Raw genomic sequence first — 25652 nt, 5'->3', positions numbered from 1 at the left:
CTGTGTGTGTGTCCATCCATCCATCCATCCATCCATCCCTGTGTGTGTGTCCGTCCATCCATCCCTGTGTGTGTATCCATCCATCCATCCATCCCTGTGTGTGTGTGTGTGTGTGTATTCATCCATCCATCCATCCCTGTGTGTGTGTGTGTGTGTATCCATCCATCCATCCATCCATCCCTGTGTGTGTGTGTGTGTGTGTGTGTGTGTGTATCCATCCATCCATCCATCCCTGTGTGTGTGTGTGTGTGTGTGTGTGTGTGTGTGTGTGTGTGTGTGTGTATCCATCTATCCATCCATCCCTGTGTGTGTGTGTGTGTGTGTGTGTGTGTGTGTGTGTCCGTGCAGCCTTGTGTGTGTGTCCAGCCTACCTGTGTCCCAAGCCTCCGTCCCGAGCCGCCGTCGTCCCGAGCCTCCTCCGTCCCGTGCCTCCTCCGTCCCGTGTCGTGCCGATGGATCGCCGCTCCAGGATCGCCGCTCTTCTCGGCGGCCATTCTACAATTCAAAAGCCGCGCCTCCACCTCCGCCTGTGATAGGCGGAACACTCAATTTCCCAGCAGCCTGTGTTCCGCCTATCACGGACATCCTCTCATACTCGTCCGTAGTATGAGAATGAGCGGATGTCCGTGATAGGCGGAACACTGACTGCTGGGAAATTCAGTGTTCCGCCTATCACAGGCGGAGGCGGAGAAGGAGGCGCGGCTTTTGAATTTTAATGTCCGCCGTCTGTCTGCTCGATACGCTGATCGAGCAGTCAGACAGCGGTGACTCGAGTATAAGCCGAGGGGGCACTTTCAGCCTCAAAAAAGAGGCTGAAAATCTCGGCTTATACTCGAGTATATACGGTAGTTTAGGCAAACGCATCTTGCCTAGGGTTAATTTGGCTAGTACGTTATTTTCTTTTTTTTTTTCATAATGTTTTACACATTATGTCACTGTCATATTTGGTCTACAAGTATGAAAACAATGTAAATAAAGGCAGGTTTAGTCTTCTGAGAATCTACATACATTTAATTCTCTATTTATAAGGAGACCACTATATTTTCTCATTAAAGTGTCAATAAACCCACATCATTAAAAAAGATCAACAAAGGCTGTATTTAGTATGCAATTCATACTCAGTCACTATGGAAATCGGTGCCAATCACATATGATGTCTGTGAGATGCAAGTTCAGCCAGGATTCATTAAATTCAGGAAAAAGGTGCAGGGACTTTTTTCCCCCGCACTGAAATCTGATTGCATGGGTGTTCTCACCTATGCAATGCGATTCCTATGCAAGTTCATAGTTCGCACTGCAATCTATGAACTGATCTGGGGGATTCATTAACAATGTACTGACACCGGCAGAGGTTCAGAGGGCAGTGTGAACTGCCTGCAGGAGAGATGCGATGCGGGAACCAGCTCTGTAATCGAGCTGGTTCCCGCATTGTATCAGTGTAAACCTAGGCTAAGGAGCAGTTGGCTGTTTTTTTTCAAGCTGCCCCTGAACTCTCCTCTGTTATCTTATCAGTACATGTACACAGGGTCGTTTATAGTGGTTTCTAGGCAGTTGAGTTTAGAATCATTTTTTGGAAAGCAAAAAAATGCGTTCAGGACGGATGTTCAGAGTCATTTGAAATGCCTGCAACAGCTTGTAAACGTGGTAACTCGCATTTAGCCGCGTTTCGTTTAGAGGCGTTTTTAATTTTTAACTATTTGAAAAAAACAAAAACATTTCTAAAGGCAAACCTGGCTGAACGCGGCAAAACTGACATTTTTAAATGTCGGTTACTATCTGTCAAGTTACATTGTTCAGTAGAGGTTCTAAAATGTCCCGTGTGCATTAAGCCTATGAGTCTGCCGACTGATCGAAAATAATGCACTCCCTCTGTGACTGATAGCTTATCTCAGCAGTAGTTACAAAGGGAAGCAAAGTGATTGTATATTGAGTGTTTACTCCCCCTAGTGGCTAGTCTACAATTCAGTAATACAATAATAATTTGGAAGAGGAAGCAATTGAACATGTTTGTTACGTTCAGCTTACATTAAGATAATAATAACTTAAAATATGTTCCCAGTGAAAATATGTTGTACTTTTCATATGACATTTTTAGAAACGATGATAGAACTAGCAAACCATTTACATCAAAAGTTTATGGCTTATGGCTGCCTAGCCAGACAAAAATGAGATTGCTTAATAAATTAGGGCTAGGTCAAACCAGCCGCAGCACTGTAGCATGTGGATTGCACTGTTTTTTTTTTGTTTTTGTTTTTTTAAACAAATTTTGAGACGTCTCACAGACATCTCATGAGGTTCAATTGCTAGCCACGTGGTGCAAGGCAGTGGATTGCCTCGTACTGCACTGAATAAAGGTGCATGCAGTACTTTTTTCAGAGCATCATGGACGGACACCATTTGCCTTGTCTATGCTGTGAGAGCGCATTGGAATAACCGCCCAATGCAATCCCACCTCATCTGGTGTGAGCCAGCCCTTACACTTTTTTACATTATATTTAATACACAGAGGGGTTGATTAACTAAAACTAGAAAGTGCAAAATCTGCTGCAGCTTTACACAGAAACCAATCGGCTTCCTTTTTTTTTTTTGTTAAAGCTTAATTGAACAAGCTAAACTTAGAAGCTGATTGGCTATCATGCATAGATGCACCATATTTTGCACTCTCCAGTATTAGTAAATCAACCATACAATGGTTCCTAATCAATGTGAAAGTGATAACTGTTTAAAAATATGGGGCAACACTTTACCTGAAATGGACCAAAAGACGCACAGGGTTCCTGTGCAAATCTCACCAGAGCCACACGGAGATATGTAAACCGACTCCATAGAGAGTCCTCACAATCTCCTGCTGTGCGCATTGGATGCGTAAAATCCGCATCCAATTCGCACTAGTGTAAACCCAGCCTTAGTAAATAAGCCACATTGTTTTATGCATTATTGAAGCCAACCTCATTATTCCAAGAGGCATTTTCTGAAGATATATGATTTAATAAGACCAGTACATTGTTTTGTCAAGTGTGTGAGAGATAAGACCATGGTGAATGAAGTGATGTCTGTTAAAGTGGTTGTAAACCCTTACAACACTTTGACCTACAGGTAAGCCTAGATTAAGGCTTACGTGTAGGTCCAAGAAATATCTCCTAAACCTACACGGTTTAGGAGATATTTGCCGAAAGACAGGCACGGCTGTCTACGGCGCATGCGCACTGAGCGCGCTGCGGTCAACGGCGAAATGCCGTGAGTTCCGGCTCCCGTGCGCATGCTCGGGAGTGACGTCATTGTGGCTTCGCCGAATGACAGCGGCGGAGCAGCGAGACCCACCGAGAAGATGGATGCGGAGGACTACAGGGGACAACGGTGACTTCGCTGGCTCCTGTGTCAGGTAAGTGACAAATAATGGACTACTATGCGATGCAATGCATAGTAGTCCATTATGCTTTACCTTTGCAGGGAATGATAGAGGAAGTAAACTCATGAGGGTTTACTTCCTCTTTAAACACAAAGGCATGCAAACAGAAACTGTTCTGTTATGTTCATGTAGCAAAAGCTTAAAGTAGAAGTCCATCCTAATACTAAAATCCCTGCATCTACAGACATCCGCGATCTAACACTAACTTATCCAGCCCTGTAAAGAAAAAAATCAGTATACATTTTTTTAATACCCTTTTTGAAGCCGAACCTGGCTCCAGCGGCGGAAGCTCTGAAGAGGACACAGCCGATAATGGCTGTGAAATGTATGAGTAGTGACATCACCCATAGACTTATGGGGCTTCCGTTGTCAGCTGCCTCCTCTGTACCCAACTACACAGCAAAGCTGCTGCTGACCGCTCAGAGTGGAATTGGGTCAGATCTGCTTAAAAAGGTATGTATACTGATTTCTTCTTTACAGGGCTAGATAGGTTAGTGTTAGATCGTGGATGTCTGTAGATGCAGGAATTTGGGGTGGACTTCTACTTTAAACATTGATAATTCATTCAGTTATGGTCATTCAGATCTTGATACATTTACCGCTTATAAATTAAGAGATACATTTATCTCCTGATTTTATAGGAGGTTTCAAATGGGGATTAAACATAGTAGAAAACCGCCGTCAGGCTTCTCCTTTGTGATAATGATATTACCTTGACAACACCTGAGAATGTCCAGGTAACAATGTAAAGCATTGAAGTATTTCATGTCCATAGCTTAGTCATAGCATATACAATAACCAGAAATCCGTTACATATTTTTTACATACTGCATTAACAGTGTCAACATGTACAAAAGAAGTAAAGTTTCCCCAGGGGTTTTAAAAAGGTTGTAAACCTCCATTTTCAAGTTGTACCAATAGGTAAGCCTATAATAATGCTTACCTGTAGATACAGTAAATATCTCCTAAACGTGCGCCGTTTAGGAGATATTTACTCTGTACTGCACAAATTATGATGTTTCTTCACTAGTGAATGCCATGACTGGCGGCTCCCACGCGTATGCGCGGGAGTGACGGCACACAACGCCGGCCAGTCACAGAGCGGCCCCGGAAGAATAACGGGCTAAGATGGGTCTCCAGTGGAGACAATGTGGGCTTGTTTGCAGGTAAGTGTCACATAATGTGCTAGTATGCGATACATACTAGCACATATGCTTTTACTTTGCATGGAACAAAAAAAACCATCAGGGTTTAGTTCCTCTTTAATGCAGCAAAAAATGGATCAAACAAATAATAAAGTACTTAAAAAAAAAAATCAAAATGTTATTGTTATAAAAGTTAGAACCCACAGTTGTTTAAAATATGAGGTCTGGTAACATAATAACCCCAATCAGACACAAAGATGATGATAACCCTAGTGAGGGAAGGTGTTCACTCTAATATGGAAAATTTCCTCAAAATTGATCCTACCAACAGTACCCCAACACATTTTGATTATGAAAATCATAATCTTCCTCGGGGCTTAGGTTAGGTTATCACATAGTTATAATGTTCTAATAAACAATACATTCAATATAAAAGTTTCCACATCTCATTCGTTTTTACCCGTGTAATATAATTGCCTTTAGGCAATGGGGGGGGGGGGGTTGAATGTGAAACCAGAGCATTTTATTCTTTGTGGATTAGACTATATTCTGAACCACAAATATTTCATGTTTGACCATTCCCACTACCTCCAGGTACAAGGCGTAGTGATGGGGACATGTTGTGTCCCTATCTACACCAATTTGTACTTGGAGGAGTGGGAACACTTCTTCCTCTCCAACAAAGACCTCGCTAAATACACGTGGCATATATCCACATGGCACAGGTATATTGACGACTTCTTTATCATTTGGGAGGGGCCTGAGGTCAGCTTGTTAGAATTTCTCTGGCAAATGAACAACAATGACCGTAATTTCAAATTCATAAAGACCTACAACCAGGACAGTATCACATTCTTGGCTGTACGAATTCAACAAGAACCCAATAGGAAACTTACAAGTATATTATTTCATAAGGGCCCAGTGGGTAACACATGTGTCGAGCTTCCATCCTGTACCCCTCAAGAGTTTTATACCATATAGGCGGTATTTTTGAAATTTGAAATTTCTCCATTATCACTGTGTGGTTCTAAATGCCGATAACCTAACCCCTGAGGAAGATTATGATTTTTATGATCAAGAAGCGCTGGGGTACTTTTTGCAGGATCAATTTTGAGGAAATTCCCTATTAGAGTCAACACCTGCCTAGGGTTATCATCATCTTTGTGTCTGATTGGGGTTATTGAGCTACCAGAGCTCATATTTTAAAAGATTGTTGGTTTTAACGTTTGTGCCAATAAAATGATGAATTTTTATAAGTATGTTGGTACTTGATCCATTTTTTACTTTTTTGCATATTATTTGGGTTGAGCAGTAACATAATCTCTGTGGGTTGTTATCTCAACATTCCAACATGTTTTCATTGGAGAGCTGAAGGAGAGGATTTTTTGTCTCCTTTAGAAGAGGGAGAGAACATGGAGGGTCTCACCATGGAGGGTGATGCAGGCACCTAACTGGATAGGGAGAGTACAAGTGTAATTTAGCAGTAAGACGATGCTTTTTTATAATCTGACAAACATACTGAAGTTGACGGGCAAAGCCGCAGAGCTGCATATTCTGAATAATGGTATTACCCTCTCTCTGTGTTTTGTGGTAGGTGTGTAAAACACAAAATTGATTGAATAAAATTAGAAAAAATTGAATAAGGTAGCCACTTGAACTAACAGATCTTCACTGAGTTAATCTCCAGTATTTAACTCAATCAAATACACTGAAAGCTAAATGTTCATGTTTTTTCTAGTAATTTCATTACATTTAGGATTTATCTTGTAAATATTAAATACACTGTATATTTATTTCTGTTTTTTCTTAATTTCTATTTTTCAGCATCCAAAGCAGATTCTCCTGCACAACTCCAGTCTTGTGGGCCTAATGGACTGAGTAACACGGTAATCACTGCAGTAACTAAATATTTCAACTGCTTCTATTTATCTATACATAATATAACCTTTTATTTCTCAACTTTAGCTCCACCTTTGTAAAAAATTGTAGTGAAGCAGATATTCTTTAGCCCTCATTCCCAAGTTCAACTGAACTTGCACAATTTCAAAGCCGCATTTCAGTCCGACTTCGGTGACAACTTCAAAGACATCTGTACGGGCTCATGCACAGATGTCTTTTACAATCGCTCCCTAAGTTGCCAAAAGTAGTGCAGGAACTACTTTTGTAAATTGGTGTGGTGCCGCTAAGTCGGGGGTGCAATTATTGGGATGCTCCTATTTCGGCCAATAGGCTCTGATTTGACATGTGATTTCACCTGTCAAATCGCCTCATCCCAAGGCATCTTGTCCCCATGTTGATATTTCCCCCCTCCGCCAAACCCAGTCTTCCTCTGAGGCTGGCTCGCGCTGGTATGTCAGGTCTGGTGTTTGCCATTTCTTACATAGCCATGGGCTGTGGCCATTCTGGGATGTCACACAGAGACCCCGCCCCTCATGACACGAGGGACGGGGTCTCCATGTGACGTCTCCCAGATGTCCCTCCCTTTCCTGACCTGCCGGACTGCATTCTCATATAAGGGTCTGGTATGGATTTCAGGGGGGGACTTGTGCCATGACTTGTGCCTTGTGACATGTCAGACCAGTGTGAACCAACCCTTAGTTATCAAATGAGTTAATACCATTAACATGATTTCAGGGGGCACAAAAAAAGTTGAAATTGTGCACCAATATGTGTAAGGTAGGACATATTTACTATATATATCTAGGATGCTCAGATTATTCCTTTTGTCTGCAGTTTTGCTATATGCGTGTTATACCTTGGTATATATTATTATTATACAGGATTTATATAGCGCCGACAGTTTACGCAGCGCTTTACAACATTACATTACAGTATATATATATATATATATATATATATATATATATATATATATATATATATATACCGTATTGGCGTATAACACACGCTTTTTTCACCTTAAAATCAGGGGGAAATTGTGGGTGCGTGTTATACGCCGATCCCCCGCCGATTGCTAGCTCTTCTGCCTTTTCTGCTGTTCTCGCCAGCTTTCGGCTGTCCTCGGCTATTTTCTGCCATTCTCTGTGGCTTTCGGAAGCCGACGAGAACGGCTGAGTGTGGCTGAAAATAGCCGAGAACGGCCGAGAGCTACCGAGCACCGCCGAGATACACAGGATATCCGCTCTGTATCTCGGCTGCGCCATTTGTAAACAGAAAGCCTGCAAAAGAAACTGACAAGGCTGCAATGCAAGGCTGCAAATGGATGACAAGGCTACAAATGACACTGACAAGGCTGCATTGATGGGCATTTAAATGTAAGTTTTTTTCTTAAACTTCCCTCCTAAAAGTCTTTTTGTTTAAAATTCCCTCCTAAACTTGGGGTGCATGTTATACGTGTTTTACGAAAGAGATATTGTTTAGACAGGATATTTTATAGAACATAATTCCTAGTAAATATTTGATAATAATAAATTACCATTGTTACCATCAGACTGTGCTTTGAGAAACAGTTGTTATTTTTAAACCTGCTGTAAAGTCATTCACAAGGCAGCCATTATCGTGGTCAAAGTGCAGTAACCTACAGCTACCTGCCATATTGCAACATACCAAAGCCAAACATTTAAAATATGAATGCTGACTGATTGTTGTGGATTTATACAGTTTGTACTTCACTATTAGCCAGGGCCTTTTTTTTTTTTTGCAGGAACGTAGGGAAATGCAGTTCCGGAACCTCCAGCACTAATAGTATATTATGCCAGGGGATGTTGGGATGTGCTGGAGAGTCTATTAATGCTGGCTGCTGGGGACTGTATTGTTGCTGGGGGGGACTTTTGTTGTTGGGGAGGTCTATTGTTTCTGGGGGGCAACTGTTGATGGGAGAGATTTACTGATGAGGGGGTGGCTGCTGGAGAGTCTATTGTTGCTGGGGATATATATTGTTGCTGAGTGGATGTGTTGTTGCTGGGTGGATCTGTAGTAGCTGTTGTTTATCTATTGTTGCTGGGTGGGCCTATTGTTGCTGAGGGGGTCTATTGTTTCTGTCTTCAGGGGACCTATTTTACTGCCTTTCCTTAGCAAATTCCATGCAAACTAATTAGCACCAAGAGTGATACTTGGTCCTGTATTTGGTACTCAGAGGTGGGTAGGGGGTGGAAACAAGGAGTGGCTCGAAAAAGGGGGAGTACCTGCACCTATTGTCTGAGAAAAAAAGCCCTGCTTTTAGCAAATTAAATCAGAAGGTTCCATATAAACATCATTACAGATAATGTGAACATCTTGCTTTAGAAGACCGGTGTAGATGGAGCCGTGCCTTTGGAATGCTGTACCTGTGTACTCTAAGGAGGTCATATGAGTGTATATGAGTGTTCTTTAGACACAGCTGCATCACTCCTGTTTCTCATGACCTCAAGGAAGAACGTAAAAATAATTCTCCCTAAATATTACAGAAACTCCTATAAAACCTCAAAGAGAGTATAACATTTGCCCACAATGTCCAAAAGCAAAGGTTTGACTGGCGTTGAGCCTTAATGGCTTGTTCCGACAGGTGGTTGGGGACAGCAAATGCAGGTAGTTGAGCTGTGGTTTTAAGCCTCCCCCCTACTGCCCATCTAAACAAGGGCATGCAGCCACTTAGGGCTGTACATATGCCACAGTGCTTTGCTTTATTGCTTTGCGTCCATGGCAAAAATGAAAATCTTTGTTGTATTCAGAAGGCAATACTGCAGCCAAGCCCAACCCATTCAAGTGAATGGGGCTGCACTTTAACCCTCTGCAAGTTGTCGCATTTGGTCGCCATTTTTTGGGTTAATAGTGATCTTAATAGTGATCCACTGTGGATCGTATTTCAAAGGGGCGGCGAGGGCTACTGCACATTAGTAAATCTGCTTACTGCATCTCACATAAGCTACAAGGTTGCTACGACACAAGATATAATGTAGTGTTAATGATGATATCCATGTAGGAGCTAAGGTTTAGTAGAGTTTACACACAGTTTTGATGTTGCAGAAATAATAAATGAATGAAATTGTATTTCTCCCCAGACAGGCAGTAGGTCAGAAGCTATGTCTTTTCCGGGCATTTCTGTACCACCGATTCCATCTTCCCCTACACAAAGTGGCCTTGGTTTTCCCTCTCCTCCTCCTTCAATATTCCTCAGTCCTGTTTTATGTAGTCCAAGCAGCAGCACAGTTTCTGAAACCACAAGCTTTACAGGTCCTTCTCGGCATCCGAAAACTGAAAGGTTTTCTCCATCATCAGTCTGCAGTAAGTATATAGTCATCATTGTACACTAGCATTTAACAGTCTGTAATAACCCAGAAATGAACTAAGGTACAATTAAATTGATCGCTATTTTTAGCAGCGCTATTCTGCCACTAGTGGGGCGGTTTTAACCCCCACTAACGGGTGAAAAAGGGGTTAAAACCGCAGCGGCGCTTTGCCAGCGGTATAGCCACACTGACCCATTGATTTCAATGGGTAGGAGTGATGAATACACCGCTCCTTCACCACTCCAAAGATGCTGCTAGCAGGACCTTATTTACCGTCCTTCTAGCGCAGCACTCCAGTGTGAAAGCCCTCCGGCTTTCACAGTGGAGTGAAAGGAGCCGCTTTTTTCAGGCGCTATACAGGTGCTATTTTTAGCGCTGCAGCACCTGAAAAATACCTCAGTGTGAAAGGGGCCTTAGAGCCAGCATAGGAACAGATGCTGCATCCACCTAGATGGGTATTTTTTTTTCTTAGTGAAACCAATACTTCTCTTTTAAAATAAAGACAGCCAGCTTCCTTCACACAAGCCTGTCCCTGCTGGACCCTTTCTCACCATTGGGCCACATAGCAGCTGCCTGGACTTGTATGACTGTAATAATGGCCTTACTCATCAGTGATTTGTTTAGCAGTATTAACAATCCTAACATGTAATTACCACAGGATGCACAGGACACACCATGAATGCATAGCATAATGGGACTGCCCCCCAAGAGTGCCATAACATGGCACACTTTGTTTACAGTACAGTAAAACTTTGGATTGCGAGCATAATTCGTTCCAGAAATATGCTTTTAATCCAAAGCACTCTTATATCAAAGCAGATTTCTCCATAAGAAATAATGGAAACTCAAATGAATTTGTTCCACAACCATTTATTCATAAGTACTTCAGTTTATAGTCCATATAAAAGGATTATAGCAATGTGACCAGGTTGTGTAACCATAAAATGTCCATCTGCAAATGGAAGCCGCCACAAGGGGATTAGAAGCAAAATCCAGCAAAAGCTACAGAGTATAAAAGAGAACAGAGGCACCTCTAAGGCCGCGTACACACGCGCGGATTGTTCGCCCAACTTTGTCCGTCCAACAGTTTCGGCAAACAGTCCGCTCAAACTTAGCATGGACGGACATGGCCACACACGATGGACGAACAGTTTGCTGAAACCGTGCGCGATGACGTGAACGGCACGTACGACGGGACGAAAAATACGACGTCCTATACACTGCATTATAGCTTTCGGCGTGAAAATCCTTTCTGAGCATGCGCGCAACTTTGTTTGACGAACAAGCCTACACACGGGCGGACTGTTCGCTCAAACAAGGTTTCAGCGGACAGTTTTTCGGAAATTCCGAAAAACCTTGTCCGTCCAACTGTCCGCTGAAACTGTCCGCTGAAAGCCCACACACGAGCGGACTGTCCGCCCAAACACTGTTCAGCGGACAAAGTTGGGCGAACAGTCCGCCCGTGTGTACGCGGCCTTAGTGTAGCAATGTGGTTACAATAAATGAAGGTACAACATTTGGCAACTCACGTGGTTGATGATTAAAAGAGACACATCTAAGTATGCAGGCATCCGGGGTAAAGCTGTCCACATAGACCGTCCTCCTCACTGCTGTCAGTCTGTAATCGTGATCGGGAAGACTATCCTGCAGTAGAGCAATCTGAAATCGAGGCTTAAAGTGCTCGTGGAGCGCAGCGTGGAAGGGATGAAGTAGATGGTGGTGAGGAGGATGGTCTATGCGGACAGGTTTACCCCGTATGCCTGCATACTTAGACGTGCCTCTTTTAATCAGCAACCATGTGAGTTGCTAAATGTTGTACCTTCATTAAATGTAACCATATTGCTACACTTAGAGGTGCCTCTCTTTTATACTTAGTTGTGACATGAGGCTACTTGTATATCAAGACATTGCTTGTATGTCAAGTCAAAATGTATTACATTTTGCTTGTCTTGCCAAACGCTCTCAAACCAAGTTAATCTCAACCCAAGGTTTTACTGTATTGATGCAGCGAGTGGCGCTGACGTCACTTCTGCATTAATGAAGGATAGCCCACCCCCTGGAGCATACTGAACAGGATGAGGACTTGCGATATGTGACCAGCCTGAAGTCTTCTTAAAAACACGACAGTGTATGTAAACGCATGTCATAATGCACATGAAAGCATATAATACTGCAAACATTTTCAAAAACAAAGTGTAAATCCAACCATAAACAGCCTGGTGGTACACTTAACACATAAACGTGTGAAACACTGCTTTTGATCCTCAGATTGTATTATTATGTCAACATTTGTCATTGTAGAATCTGTTAATCCCCAAGGCATTTGTACAAAAGCCAAATGAACTACTGGCAGTGTAAAATAACTATGATATGACAAACATGTGCTACTTGTTCACAAACAAATCAAAGTAATTTAGTTTATTTACGTTTACTTGTTTCAGGTGATGATCGCAAAGACACGCTAACTGTGCCCTGTGCCCAAAATTCTCTTACCTGGCATAAAAGTGACAGCAAAAAGGTGAATGCAGGAGACTATGGTGGAAACCTACATGGCTCAAGCACAATCATGTCTGTGCAATCTCCCAGTATATTAGGTTTTTATATTATGCCCCACTTACAGATTGCATTGAACATATTTTTCTCTATTTTGCAAATCTACCAAGATCTTTTTTTTTTTGATCTTTTTTGTTTAGTCTGTAAATTTAGATGAGGTTTCTATATAACTCACAATACTAATCATTTATATTTTTGATTGATCGTTTCCAGCATTACATAAATTAGACATCTTGTCCACAGCAATAAAAGGTAACACATACAAATAAATCCTAGCCTCAACATCATACTCCCCTTTCTAGCAGAGGTATGAACCTTGTGTCCAGAGTCCCAGAAAATTGTCATTTTTACTTGCAATGCTGCTGCCACATAGTGACTCTCCTCAGAGCAACATGCTCACTTTAAATACTGCCAAAAGGCAATCACTCAGTGACTGAGCTACAAACCCCTGGAATTGCCATGGCACAGAATGTTAAATGATTGCAATCATTTTTTTTTTTTACTAGAAAGAAACACTAAGAAGAGTGTATGGACAAAGGAGATTGGTGGGATTTGTTAGGTCCACAAATGATATCAAATATATTTAATAAAAAATTGTTTATTTTTTATTTTGAAAAACAAAATAAAAAATGTGTTATTATAAAAACAGAGAAATGGCATGTACAGTATATCACAATATTAACAGGACAACACTATATGGTGGATTTCCCAACATGTTTCACCTATAAGTCGGACTTCTTCAAGGGGAGGCTGTCCAATTTTGAAGTACACGCCTTCTGTATCACCCAAAGTGGTTCCAAGTGTCGCCACGCCCCCTAGATGGCTAACAGTGCCTGGAGGACCAAATGCGACTGGCGGTCACAGGGGGAATAAAGGGACCAGAAATACAGATTCAGAAATTAACTTTAATCCAAGGGATTTATTTTGAGCGAGAAGTACTGGAGGCTGCTGCCTTGGGATATGCTACGCTGTCTGTCAACACCAGCTCTGGAGACAATCATTAGAGCCCATTGACAGCACTTAAAATCCCTTTGTCAGAAACCATGAATCAGGCTGAGACAGAAGTACAATTAAATCACATTTGTTTATTAATAAAAATAAAAAGGTAAAATGTCAGCAAGCCAGTCTTTAAACAAACCGCAGGAGATGGTTTCAGTGATGTGACCAAGGCGAAGGCAGAGGTGAAGTGAGCTGGAATGCTTTAAAGCGGTTCTGCACCTTAAAAAAAATATTAAAAGCCAGCAGCTACAAATATTGCAGCTGCTGACTTTTAATAAATTGATACTTACCTGTCCCAGGGTCCAGCGATGTCGGCGGCAGATGACGAGCGATCGCTCGTCTCTCTGCTGCCCCCGCCGCCATCCTCTGTCAGTGAATCGGGAAGTGAAGCGTTGCGGCTTCACCGCCCGGTTCCCTACTGCGCGTCTCTGCTGGTTCCCGCTGTGTCTTGGGAACTGTGTGTTTCCCAGAACACATTGGGGGGGCGGGGCATCTGCGGCGGTCTGTCCCGGGAGTGGGTGCAGATACCTGGATTATCCAGGTAACTGCACCCCCCTCCCCCCTGAAAGGTGCAGATTGTGGCACCGGAGGGGGGGGAGGGATCAGATGAGCGGAACTTCCACTTTAGGGTGGAGAACCACTTTAAGTAGGCAGGCCAGTCGAGCATCATCAGGAACAGCTGGTAACTGTGGAGAGAGAAGAGAGCTGGCAATTAGCCGACAGCTGAGCGGCCAGCCCAGAGAAGGAAGGGCTAAGCCAGCCCTGACACCCTTGGATCTAAGTTCATTTCTGAATCTGTATTTCTGGTCCCTTTATTCACCCTATGACCGCCAGTCGCATGTGATCCTCCAGGCACTGTTAGCCGTCTACGGAGCGTGGTGACACTTGGAACCACTTTGGTTGATATAGAAGGCGTGTACTTCAAAATTAGACAGCCTCCCCTTGAAGAAGCCCGACTTATGGGTGAAATATGTTGGGAAATCCACCATATAGTGTTGTCCTGTTAATATTTCGATATACTGTACATGCCAGTGCTCTGTTGTTTTTATAATAACACATTTTTTATTTTGTTTTTCAAAATAATAAAAAAAAATTTAATAAATATATTTGATATCATTTGTGCACATAAAAAAATCCCAACAATCTCCTTTGTCCACACATTTAACATAGGGATTTGGTGCTTTAATTAAGTTGAAGTGTCCATGACCAAAATAATTTTCACTAAGAAGAGTGCTTTTGCAGCTCTTACAAACATAATTTTAAATCGTAATTGCTTGACAACCTTTATTCCATTATTCATAGAAAAGCTATCTTATGTATTCCATATTGACTGGATGGAAGCCTTACTTTACATTGTTCGATGTATGACATTCAATACTGGACTCTGTGTCATCCCATTTGCCAAACGTTGCAGCCAACCCTAATGATATTATTATTATTATTATACAGGATTTATATAGTGCCGGCAGTTTACGCAGTGCTTTACAACATTGGGGTAGACATTACAATACAATACAATTCAAGACAAGGGGAATCAGAGGGCCCTGCTCGTTAGAGCTTACAATATAGGAGGGAGGGTCAAGTTATACAAAAGGGCAATAGCTGTGGGGGATGAGCTAATGGAGACAATAGTGCAGTTGTTAGATGAAGTCAGGATAGGCTTCTCTGAAGAGGAAAGTTTTCAGGGATCGCCTGAAAGTGGATAAATTTGGAGACAGTCTGACAGATTGGGGTAGTGAGTTCCAGAGGATGGGCGAGGCTTGGGAGAAGTCCTGGAGGCGGATATGGGAGGAGGTGATGAGGGAGCTAGAGAGCAGGAGATCTTGGGAGGAACGAAGTGGGCGATTAGGTTGGTATTTTGAGACTAGGCTAGTGATGTAGCTAATGTTAACTGCATTCTCGCTTAAAATAACAAAAAAATAGTAATTGGATGGTGTAAATAATATCCATAATTAGCACATTAATAATATAATTCTGCACAAGGGTGCAGTACTGCTACCTGGGGCTTCCTTGGAGATTTTTCCCCCCACTCCCTGACCTGGTGTTTTCATCAGACATCAGGGACAAGGACAACAATAAAAAGATGACAGGGGTTCTAGCCTTCCCCTACTCTTCTAAAAAAAAAAAAAAAAAAATGTAATTTCTGTTTGTGTTGCTTTTAGAGAATTTTGCTCACTTCCTGTCTGGTGAAAAATCTCTCCAACTGAGCCCTGGATAGCAGAATTTAAAACCTGCCAGGGGTTCTAATATTTCCCTCCACGGTATCCAAAACTAAAATAAACAGTTTTTGCTAGACATATGCTTTAATGATCTAAAAGTAATGTAATGCAGACCATCCGTTTTTATTGAAAAATTTTACGATGTTCACTCAAGTCTTCAGTGTGTACGACATCTGTGTGTCTTTACAGGTTGAGAGCAGACGCATAACGCACATCTCTGCCGAACAGAAGAGGCGCTGCAATATTAAACTTGGGTTTGACACTTTGCACAGTTTGGTGACAAGTCTGCATGGACAGCACAGTAACAAGGTATTACACACCAATGTCAATGCACGCTATGAGGATAGGATGTTACTGATGGTGCACCTCTGTACTTTGCTGTAATTTAATTACTTATTTACAGACTTGAAAACGAGGTTTATTTTCTTCATTAGCAAGTATTAAGGGACGCAAGTAAAATTAATTTTGTACTTATTTTTTTATTACTGCTTGGATCACACGTTATTAACCACTTCAGCCCCGGAAGAATTCCTGCCCAGGCCATTTTTTGCTATACGGCACTGCATCGCTTTAACTGACAAGTGTGCAGTTGTGCGACGTTGCACCTGAACAAAATGTCCTTTTTTTCACACAAATAGAGCTTTCTTTTTTAATCACCTCTGCGTTTTTTATTTTTTCCGCTATAAACAAAAAAAGAGCGACAATTTTGAGAATTTTTGCTATAATAAATATCCCAAATTTTTGAAAAGGAAAACATTTTTTTTCCCTCAGTTTAGGCCGATATGTATTCTTCTACATATTTTTGGTAAATAAAATCACAATAAGCGTATAGTGATTGGTTTGCGCAAAAGCACCTACAAAATAGGTTATGGATTTATGGCATTTTTATTTTGTTTTTGTTTGTTTGTGTTTTTTTTATTCGTAATGACGGCAATCTGTGATTTTTATCGTGACTGCGACATTGCGGCGGACAGACCAGACACTTTTGACACTTTTTTTGAAACATTGACATTTATACAGCGATCAGAGCTATAAATAGCCATTAATTACTGTAGAAATGTCAATGGCAGTGAAGGGGTTAGCACTAGGGGGGCGATTAAGGGGTTAATTGTGTTCCCTCACTGTGTGTTCTAGCTGTGGGGGGATGGGACTGACTGAGGGAGGAGACCGATCAGTGTTTCTATATACTAGGAACACATGATCTGTCTCCTCTCCCCTGACAGGATGTGGATCTATGTGTTTACCTACACAGATCCCCGTACCTGCTCTGTCACGAGTGATCGCGGGTGGCAGACAGACACCGCGGCCACCGGGCATGCGCATCAGCTCCTCAGTGAGGCGGCGGGTGCACGCTCCCCTATACCGGCGTTAAGCTGAGGATGTCATATGACGCCCGCCCAGGATGGGAGATCCCATCTGCGGACGTCATTTGACTATAGCCGGGATATGACCCCAGTGTTAAATTATTTTTATAGTTAAGAATCAGATCTATGTTAAAGTGAACTTAAACTCCAATTCAAACGTTTGCAAGTACTGTAAAAACAGACTTGACAAGACGCATAATATTGGTCAAAAAAGTAAAAACAAAAGTTAAAAAGTCTCTAACATCCACAATTTTGCATCACCCTGTCCAAAAGATATAGGTAGAAGCACGCACATTTGATATTAAAGTGATTGTAATCCCCGTTTTAAAAATATATATATATATATATATATATATATAGTGGTTGTAAACCCATTAAAATAAATAAATAAATAAAATTAAATAAAAAAAAAAGGTTTAAAAAAACCCGGAAAGACAAAGGCATAATGAGCTAGTATACATTGCATACTAGCTCATTATCAAATACTTACCTTAGATCGAAGCTGATGCAGCGGTCCCCGCACAACATTCTGACCGGCAACATGTCTCCTGGAGTTATTTCTGGGTCCGTGGGCTACAGCGCTGTGACTGGCCAGAGCCGTGATGAGGTCGCATGCACGCGAGAGCCGTTGGTCATGGCACAGGGCCCTTTAGAAACGCCACAATCGAGCCGTTTCTTCAGTGCGCATGCTCCGGTGCACAGCACTTGTTTGTGAATGGGCTCAGGTAAGTATAGGGGGGGGGGGGCTGTTTTAGGAGCTGCACACAGAAGTTTTTTTACCTTAATGCATTAAAGTTGATGACGTCGCTCTGACGAAACGCGTAGGGCGTGGCCTAGGACGTGCACCTTACACCGCTATTCAAGCAGTAACGCCGGCGCAACTAATTTCACAGCGATTTGTCTTTTTGGATTATGTGAGTAACCTGATTTTAATAAACAAGTACGTTTATACAACAGTATTGCACTATGGCTGTACTTCTATTTCCCTTTATGCATAAACGCTAAACGGACCATTCACGGAAGGAAGAGTGCAAAATATCTCCACAGCACAGCGGAGGCAGAGCCCTGCGAGAGCTGCACAGTGGCTCATACTGTGACTGCTTGGTTAACCCATTAAGGGTTTGATGTCTGGTGAGCGCATATATATATTTCTTCTCTAACACAGAGTGGCGCACCGGAGAGGAATCCAACCCTTTACACCAGTCACCTTGCTTTACCTTCCTTACCAGAAAAAAGTTTTATGCGTTTTCATAACAACTAGAAGAGTCGACTTTGAACAAATATTTTTAGTTGGACATTATAAAAAATATTTTTTTGGTGTTCTTATTTGATATTTTTTCACAATGCTTTTCTGATTGTCACTTTTGGAGTATAATTATTGGCTCACACATGTGAGCAAAAGCACTTTTTTACTCAAGCACCCATATTTTCAGCCGTGTTAGTTTAACCGTATTTTTCACTACACCTGTGCATGTTTGTGTTGTAAGATAAGACACACATTTCATTCACATTTTTTCGTCTCACGCAATTTGTTTAATACCACGCATATAGTGGAGTTTGGGAAATTCCACATTAGGTTTCGTTTGATTTTGCAGAGTATCAGCATTTATATTTATAGTACACTAATAAGGTTTTAGCGCCATAGCTTAATTTTCTTTTTCTTTTTCACATTAAAGTAAAAAACCTTCTACGTTTACAATCGCTTTAATATTGGATTGAGTGGAATGCTCTTTATCTCACTTTTGGGGGAGCCTCTCGGCCTGTTCTCACCCAAGCTACAAAGTTGGGCAGGTTGACAACCAATCCCTGCATCAACACCGATGTTTGGTCAAATGCACGTACATGTGCTGCTCATGAAGGAATACCATATGTCAAATAATTCAACTTCTCAATATGAACACAAGCAGTTCCATTTTCTCAGTGGCATTAACATCAGCCAGGAAGGTAAGATGTCCTGGGCTGGTCATCAGACAGTAAGGGCCTTTACCACCAGCCCAAAGTAGCCAAAAATTGGTCTATTGTTTATAGAAAGTAAAAGGGTGCATCTGTGTAGTACTTACAAAAATGAAATGTTCTGACTAGGAAACGCTGATTTCTAATCTTCCTAAAACATTTTTTAAAAGCTGAGGTCCGCCCCAAAATTTTTTTTATAAACCAGCACCTACACATACTGCAGCTGCTGGCTTTTAATAATACTTACCTGTCCTAGAGTCCAGCGATGTCGGCACCGCAGCTGATGTTTCCATCAGCTATCGGGTGCTGCCGCCTCCATTGCGTGTATGGGTGTCCGGCAGTGCAGCCTTTCGACTTCACACCGGGAACCCTACTGCTCCGCTCTCCTACTGGCCCGGTGACAGGGGGGGGGGGGGGAGGAAGGAGCCCCGCGGGGATGTCAATGGCTGTGGCTGAGGCTTCTGGAAGTGGGAACAGGATACCTGTCAAAGACAGGTATCCTGTCCCCCCAAAAGGTATCAATTGTGGCACCGGTGGTGGGGAGGAATCAGATGAGTGGAAGTTCCACTGTTGGGTGGAACTCCGCTTTAAGCATCAACAGTATAGTAGCTGCAATCTTGGTGTCTCCGCCCAAAATAAACCACCATGCTCTTAATGCATTTCACTGCAAATGGCTTGATCACAAATATAGACTATGAGATTCACCTTGTGCCCCCCCACCACCTTTTCCCCTGGTCATTCCACTGCATTTTTGCCAGTCCCACACAAAATGGAAAATGAGAGATGGAGCAGCGGTTATATAGCTATAGCTTTATTTATGTCTTTATTATATTGTATATAGTTGTATTTATTATCTAAAAAGGAACAAAACTGTTCCTGTAACTGCTTATGAAGTGTTACCTGGAGCTTGGCTTCAATTTGTTAGTGTATCTAAATCTGCTAGTTCATTTAACACTCCCCTCCCCCCAGACGAACAATGCTGCTGTCGTCCAAAGATGTCTCTGTTGCTCCTTCATCCAAAGTTAGGACATGCTAATAGAGGAGGTGTGTTCCCGGACAGATTACCAGGTGAAACCAGAAGGGGAAAAAATAAAATGAATGCAGCCACCATATCTAATAATTAAGAGTTGTAAAGGCAGAAGGTTTTTTTTATCTTAATGATGCATTAAGATAAAAAACTTTTTGTGTGTAGCAGCCTCCCAAGCACCTCCTAATTACTTACCTGAGCCCCTTCTTTCTTCAGCGATGTCCACGAATGTCTAAGTGATCCAGGACACTCCTCCTGATTGCCTGAGACACAGTAGCGGTGCTATTGGCTCCCGAGGCTGTCAGTCAGTCAGCCAATCAGGGGAGAAAGGGGGCAGGACCGGGGCTACGTGTCTGAATGGATACACAGAGCTCTGACTCAGCTTGGGTTCCCCCATACAAAGCTGCTGACTGTGGGGGCACTCGTCAGAAGGGAGGGGCTAGGAGCAGCAAAGAGAGACTGGAGAAGAGGAGGATCTGGGCTGCTCTGTGCAAAACCAACTGCATAGAGGAGGTAAGTATAACATGTTTGTTATTTAAAAAAGAAAAAAACAAGACTTTACAATCACTTTAAGCTGCAATATATTACATTTTTGGTTGTAGGTTTTATATATCGCTTTAAAGTTATTGTTGGTACCAAGTGCCCCTGAGTTTAGGTCAGGATGCCAAAAAGGGTGCTTGGACCAAGGTGTGAAGCAAGTAGATAAGAAGGTGACATAGACTCATGACATGACTGATCTCCACAGCTTAGTAAGGCGACCACCTTGCACAAGACAGCAGATTACATCTATAAGCTGCAGCAGGAGAGAGCCCAGCTACAGGAAGAAGCCCAATGCCTGCGTCACCAAGTGCAGGAGCTAAGCGATAACATCAAGTAAGTATAAAGACTCTTTTATTAATATTAGTCTAATTGGTGTAAAGCAGAACTCTGTGCAAATATTCTTTCCATGTCTTTGTTGTTGATCTTCTACCTTCACCAACTATGTCATCCATGTTATTCTGAGCTCTGTAGTTCCTCTGTAATAGGCTACTGAAATAAAACGTTATTGCCTGGTGACTTCCTGTTGGAAAGAACACTGGCTACTAGTCCTTCCATAACCTCAGCCAGCGGTCTGACACGCCCCCTTGTAGTTCTAGCAGGGAGGAAGCAGAAACTTGGAAGGAGGGGGTCTCGCAGCCCCTGGTCTGTGCCGCCCCCTGGAGGAGGTGTCCTCCTTCCCCTCTCTCCTCCTTTCTCCTCTGGTCCCGCCAGCAATCCGCCCCCCCCAGTCCACCTCCACTCTGTCCCTGCCACACTGCCCCCGCCTGCTATCTCCGTGCAGAGCGGGGATTATTATCAGAAATTGTGTATGAGAACACGGATCGCTGATGTTCCGCCTCCTGCCGGTACAGGAACAGTGCGCTGTCAATCACAATACTGGCGGGACATCAGCTATCGGTGATCTCATATACAATACCTGTCACAGCCAGAGATACCTGCTGTGTCATACAAGTGATTTCTGATAATAATCCCCACTCTGCACTGGTGGTCCCTGACATGGTGGTCCCATGGTGGACATGGCAGTCCCTGACATGGTGGTCACTAGCGTAGTGGTCCCATGGTGGACATGGAAGTCCGAGACATGGTGGTCCCTGTTATGCGGCACTGGTGGTCCCTGACATGGTGGACATGGTGGTCCCATGATGGTCCCTGACATGTAGCACTGTTGGTCCTTGACTGGTGGTCCCTGACATGGTGGTCCCATGGTGGAAATGGAAGTCCCTGACATGGTGGTCCCTTACATAGTGGCCCCATGGAAGTCCGAGACATGTTGGTCCCTGTTATGTGGCACTGGTGGTCCCTACATGGTGGACATGGTGGCCTCTGACATAGTGGCCCCATGGAAGTCCCTGACTGGTGGTCCCTGACATTTGGCACTGGTGGTCCCTGATATCCGGCATTGGTGATCTCTTATATGGTGGTCCCTGACATGGTGGACCCTAAAATGCGGCACTGGTGGTTCCTGACGTGGTGGTCCCTGACATTCGGCACTGGTGGTCCTTGACATGCAGCGCTGATGGTCCCCAACGGGTGGTCCCTGATATGGTGGCCCCTGCCATTCAGCACTGGAGCTCTCTGACATGCGGCACTGGCGGTCCCTGACATGACGGTCCCTCACATAGCGGTCCCTGACATGGTGGTCCCTGACATTCGGCATATGTGGTCCCTGAAATGGTGGTCCCTGACATTCGGCACTTGTGGTCCCTGAAATGGTGGTCCCTGACATTCGGCACTGTTGGTCCCTGACATTCGGCACTGGTGGTCCCCGACTAGTGGTCCCTGACATGGTGGTCCCTGATATGCAGCACTGTGGTCCCTGACATGCGGCACTGGTGATCCCTGACATGGTGGTCCCTGACATTCAGCACTGGTGGTCCCTGACATGGTGGTCCCTGACATTCGGCACTGGTGGTCCCTGACATGGTGGTCCCTGACATTCGGCACTGGTGGTCCCTGATAAGCTGCATTGGTGGACACTGATACATTGCACTGGTTTGCATTTAAAAGGCTGTAACCTAACATACTGTGTGTTACTGGGCAGTATGGCTTGCTGGCTGCAGAATGAGGGGTGTGATTGATGTTGAAGTGGGCGAGTTCACATTTACATGTGTACCTAGTGTACCTCCCACATTCACTCCCATCCCAACAGTGTCGGGACAAGGTCATTTGGTGCCCAGGGCGAAGATGGCAAACTGTGCCCCCCCACACACAATATTTTTGAGCCAGCAGCATGGCATTGGAGCTCATTGTGGCAGTCAAGAATTGCTTAACCTGCTATCCTCTAGCCTGCAGAGGCAGTATTAGGACTAGAGGATAGCAGGTTAGGCATTTCCTAATGGCTCAGTCCCTAGGATCCGTAAAGGATAATGGCCTACAGGCCCTCTTACTGGACCCAGCGAAAATTCCGCAGTGATCCCTCTAGCTAGATGTTTGCTCACTCTGTGTGTTGCCCGGGGCGACTCTGGTCAGTAGTGTAGTACTTCTATACCCTGGTAGTGGGTAGTACGTCTATACCCTGGTAGTGGCTCAGCGTGGCTCTCTGGTGGCTCATTCCCCCAGCTTGTTTCTGGGTTCCGGGCTCTCTCTCTTTTTTTCCCCAGCAGAGTGCATGCTGGGAGCTGTAGTCTCTTCCCTGTGGAGAGCAATGGGTCACCAATCTTCTGGGACTACATGTCCCATGATGCTCCACTAGTCTGCTGTGATTGACCCTACATTGTGGCCAATGGGGAGGGAAAAAGAGTGGGCAGGAAGCTGGGCGGCGAACCTAATGAGAGAGCCACTATCTCTTGTCCCGCATTGCTGACAGGAGAAAGGGGGGCGAGTGGGGGAAACATTCTGACATCCTGCAGCTCGCCTCTCCCCTGTCACACCTCCCGCTATCACAGCATCACTGATGGGGAGTGGAGGGAGGGGGGCTTGACAGCACCCACTACAACTGCCAGCTTTCTTTATGGTGTCACCCAGGTGCAGCCTGCCCCCCCCCGCACCCCCATAGCAATGCCACTGCTCCCATCCCACCTCCCCGCCTCTCAGTGTGTGACACTGGGCAGGGAATACCAAGTGGGGTGTATCTCCACTGACAAGGGAGTGAAGTGAAGTGCTGGTCTGTTCTAGTTTTGTGTCGGGTGCAGGAGCGCACTCGGCACATCGTTGCAGGTGTAGGTATTAGCGGCTGGTGTGTACAGTTTTAGAAGCACACAGCCAGCACTTCACATGCGCCCCCTTTCCTCCAGTAAATAGTACCTCCCAGGGCATCCGCCCCATCCCCCCCCCCCCCCCCCGTATCCCAAGGATTCATGGGAATTGTAGTCTGATTACAGTTTAGAGAGAGAGAAGAAGACATAATACAATCACTGTTCTAACACCTGCTACCTGCCGGAATACAGGCTGCATTCACAAAGCTGACTTTCTGAAAATTCAATCAGACATTTCTCTTAAATGGTAAGAAATTTCACAAATATAACAACTGTTTAGTGTTTTGTGTTTGTGGTGGGGGGGGGGGGGTGTACTAATGGGGGGGATTATTTGAAAATCTCGGAGTTCTGCTTTAAATAATGTCGACTTATTACAAAAAGTATATACTACACAACAAATGTATAACGAAAGTCACTTCAGTATCCTTTTTGGAGTTTTGTTTAATTTTTATTTTTTACTTGTCAACAATTTAACAGAAAGCATTCTGTCACAGTGGCTGATGTTCGCTGTACACAGCATCTCCTGGCTACTGATCTCTGGAGGCACCAGGCTTCATTTACTAAGGGAGAGGGAATGTTCACTCAGCAACATGAAAGTTCACTTAGCTTAATGAATACGGTGAAGCTCTGTCCACTTGAATAGCCAATCGATTTGCAAAATGAAAACCATCTATCTCTACTCCTTTAGTAAATCAACCCTATTGTCTTCTCCACCATCTATTGAGTTTTTTTTTTAGGTAAAATGACCGATACACATACGATGATCATCACCCCTTTCAGACATTTCCAGTTGGCATGGATGACCCTTCCATCCCCAGCATCATTTTAGTTATATGGCCCACAGGAGCGGGCAGCGAGATTTCAGGAAAACATTCTCTACCCGTACTAGGTTAACTTTAGGCATGGTTTGAATCTCGGCCGGTTCAGCAGGAACTGGCCGAGATTCAAACAGTTAATGGGCAGGCTTAATGTACCAAGCTGATCGATTGATCAACTTGGGTACAACCAGCCTGCCGGATTCCTTGTGATTATTACTAGCAGCTGCTATAGCCGCTAGCACTGTCTTCTGCCGGTGGGGTTGGCTTCCCTGCCGTGAAAAGACAATGGCCCAGCAGGAGGGATTCCCATATCAACAGTCTGTGTTGATGGGGTGGAAATGAGCCATTTTCTTTGCTACAAGGAGATTCGCTCCATGTATTGTCAGGCCTTACTAAGCTACAATGTATATTTTTTGCCATAATAATCATGATTTTTAGAAATATGATTGTTGTTTTCAGCTCTCATTGCTAAAAATGAAGATAGTTATGGCAACATAATGTCATAGTGGAATGTTGACAAGGTAACAAAGCTGAATTTTACAAAACCACTCAAATGAAAATGAAGAGGACATGTTGTATATTGTATAATACCATCATTCTACATAATGGCTTGTATATTAAGCCATGCTGTCACATGTAATAAAAGACCGGGCAGAGGAACACTTAGTGCCAGTTCACACTAGTGCGATTCCAGACATTGCATGTAATTCGCAGCGCCACTGCTGTTCACATTACATTCGATGTCTGTGCGGTGCGATGTCAGCCATTCTGATAGTATGGCTGATATAGCACCGTATTCGGTCCAAAAATGCACAGGACCCTTTTTTCTGTTCCAACCAGAATCGAATCGCATGTGTGTTCACACATATGCAATCCAATTCATGTCCGAACTGTCAGTTCGCAGTGCGATATGTGAGCTGAAATGGGGGTGTCGTTAACATATAATGACACTCCCCAGCAGTTTTCCTATGGCAGTGTGAACTGCCGTGCTTGTCAGCTGCGATGCGGGAACCCGCAGTTGATTTGCAGGGTTCTCGCATCACACTAGTGTGAACCGGCACTTAGGGTGAATTCACAAATAGGGGCTGATTTATTAAAACTGGAGAGTGCAAAATCTTTTGCCAAAGCTTAAAGTGGTTTGGTACCTAAAAATGAAAGTTCATGTTATTAAAATCAACAGTTAGCATACTTACCTAAACGAAC

The 25652-nt window shown here is 43.6% G+C and overlaps 1 protein-coding gene across 1 annotated transcript in view; it reads left to right on the top strand.

The window, feature by feature from the left end:
- The window catches only part of MLXIPL (MLX interacting protein like), a 164088-nt gene that overhangs the window by 123397 nt on the left and 15039 nt on the right, over nt 1–25652 (top strand). The window contains exons 10-14 of the mRNA XM_077480623.1: nt 6379–6440; nt 9555–9777; nt 12224–12300; nt 15743–15862; nt 20643–20770. Of these exons, the coding sequence (XP_077336749.1) occupies nt 6379–6440; nt 9555–9777; nt 12224–12300; nt 15743–15862; nt 20643–20770 (610 nt within the window). The remainder of the gene's footprint in view (nt 1–6378; nt 6441–9554; nt 9778–12223; nt 12301–15742; nt 15863–20642; nt 20771–25652) is intronic.

The sequence above is a fragment of the Lithobates pipiens genome, unplaced genomic scaffold (genome assembly GCF_037356315.1).
Source record: "Lithobates pipiens isolate NorthernLeopardFrog02 unplaced genomic scaffold, aLitPip1_a1.2 Scaffold_16, whole genome shotgun sequence".
Classification (NCBI taxonomy): Eukaryota; Metazoa; Chordata; class Amphibia; order Anura; family Ranidae; genus Lithobates; species Lithobates pipiens.
The sequence above is the reverse complement of the archived record's forward strand: the minus strand, read 5'-3'. Positions and strand labels throughout refer to the sequence as shown.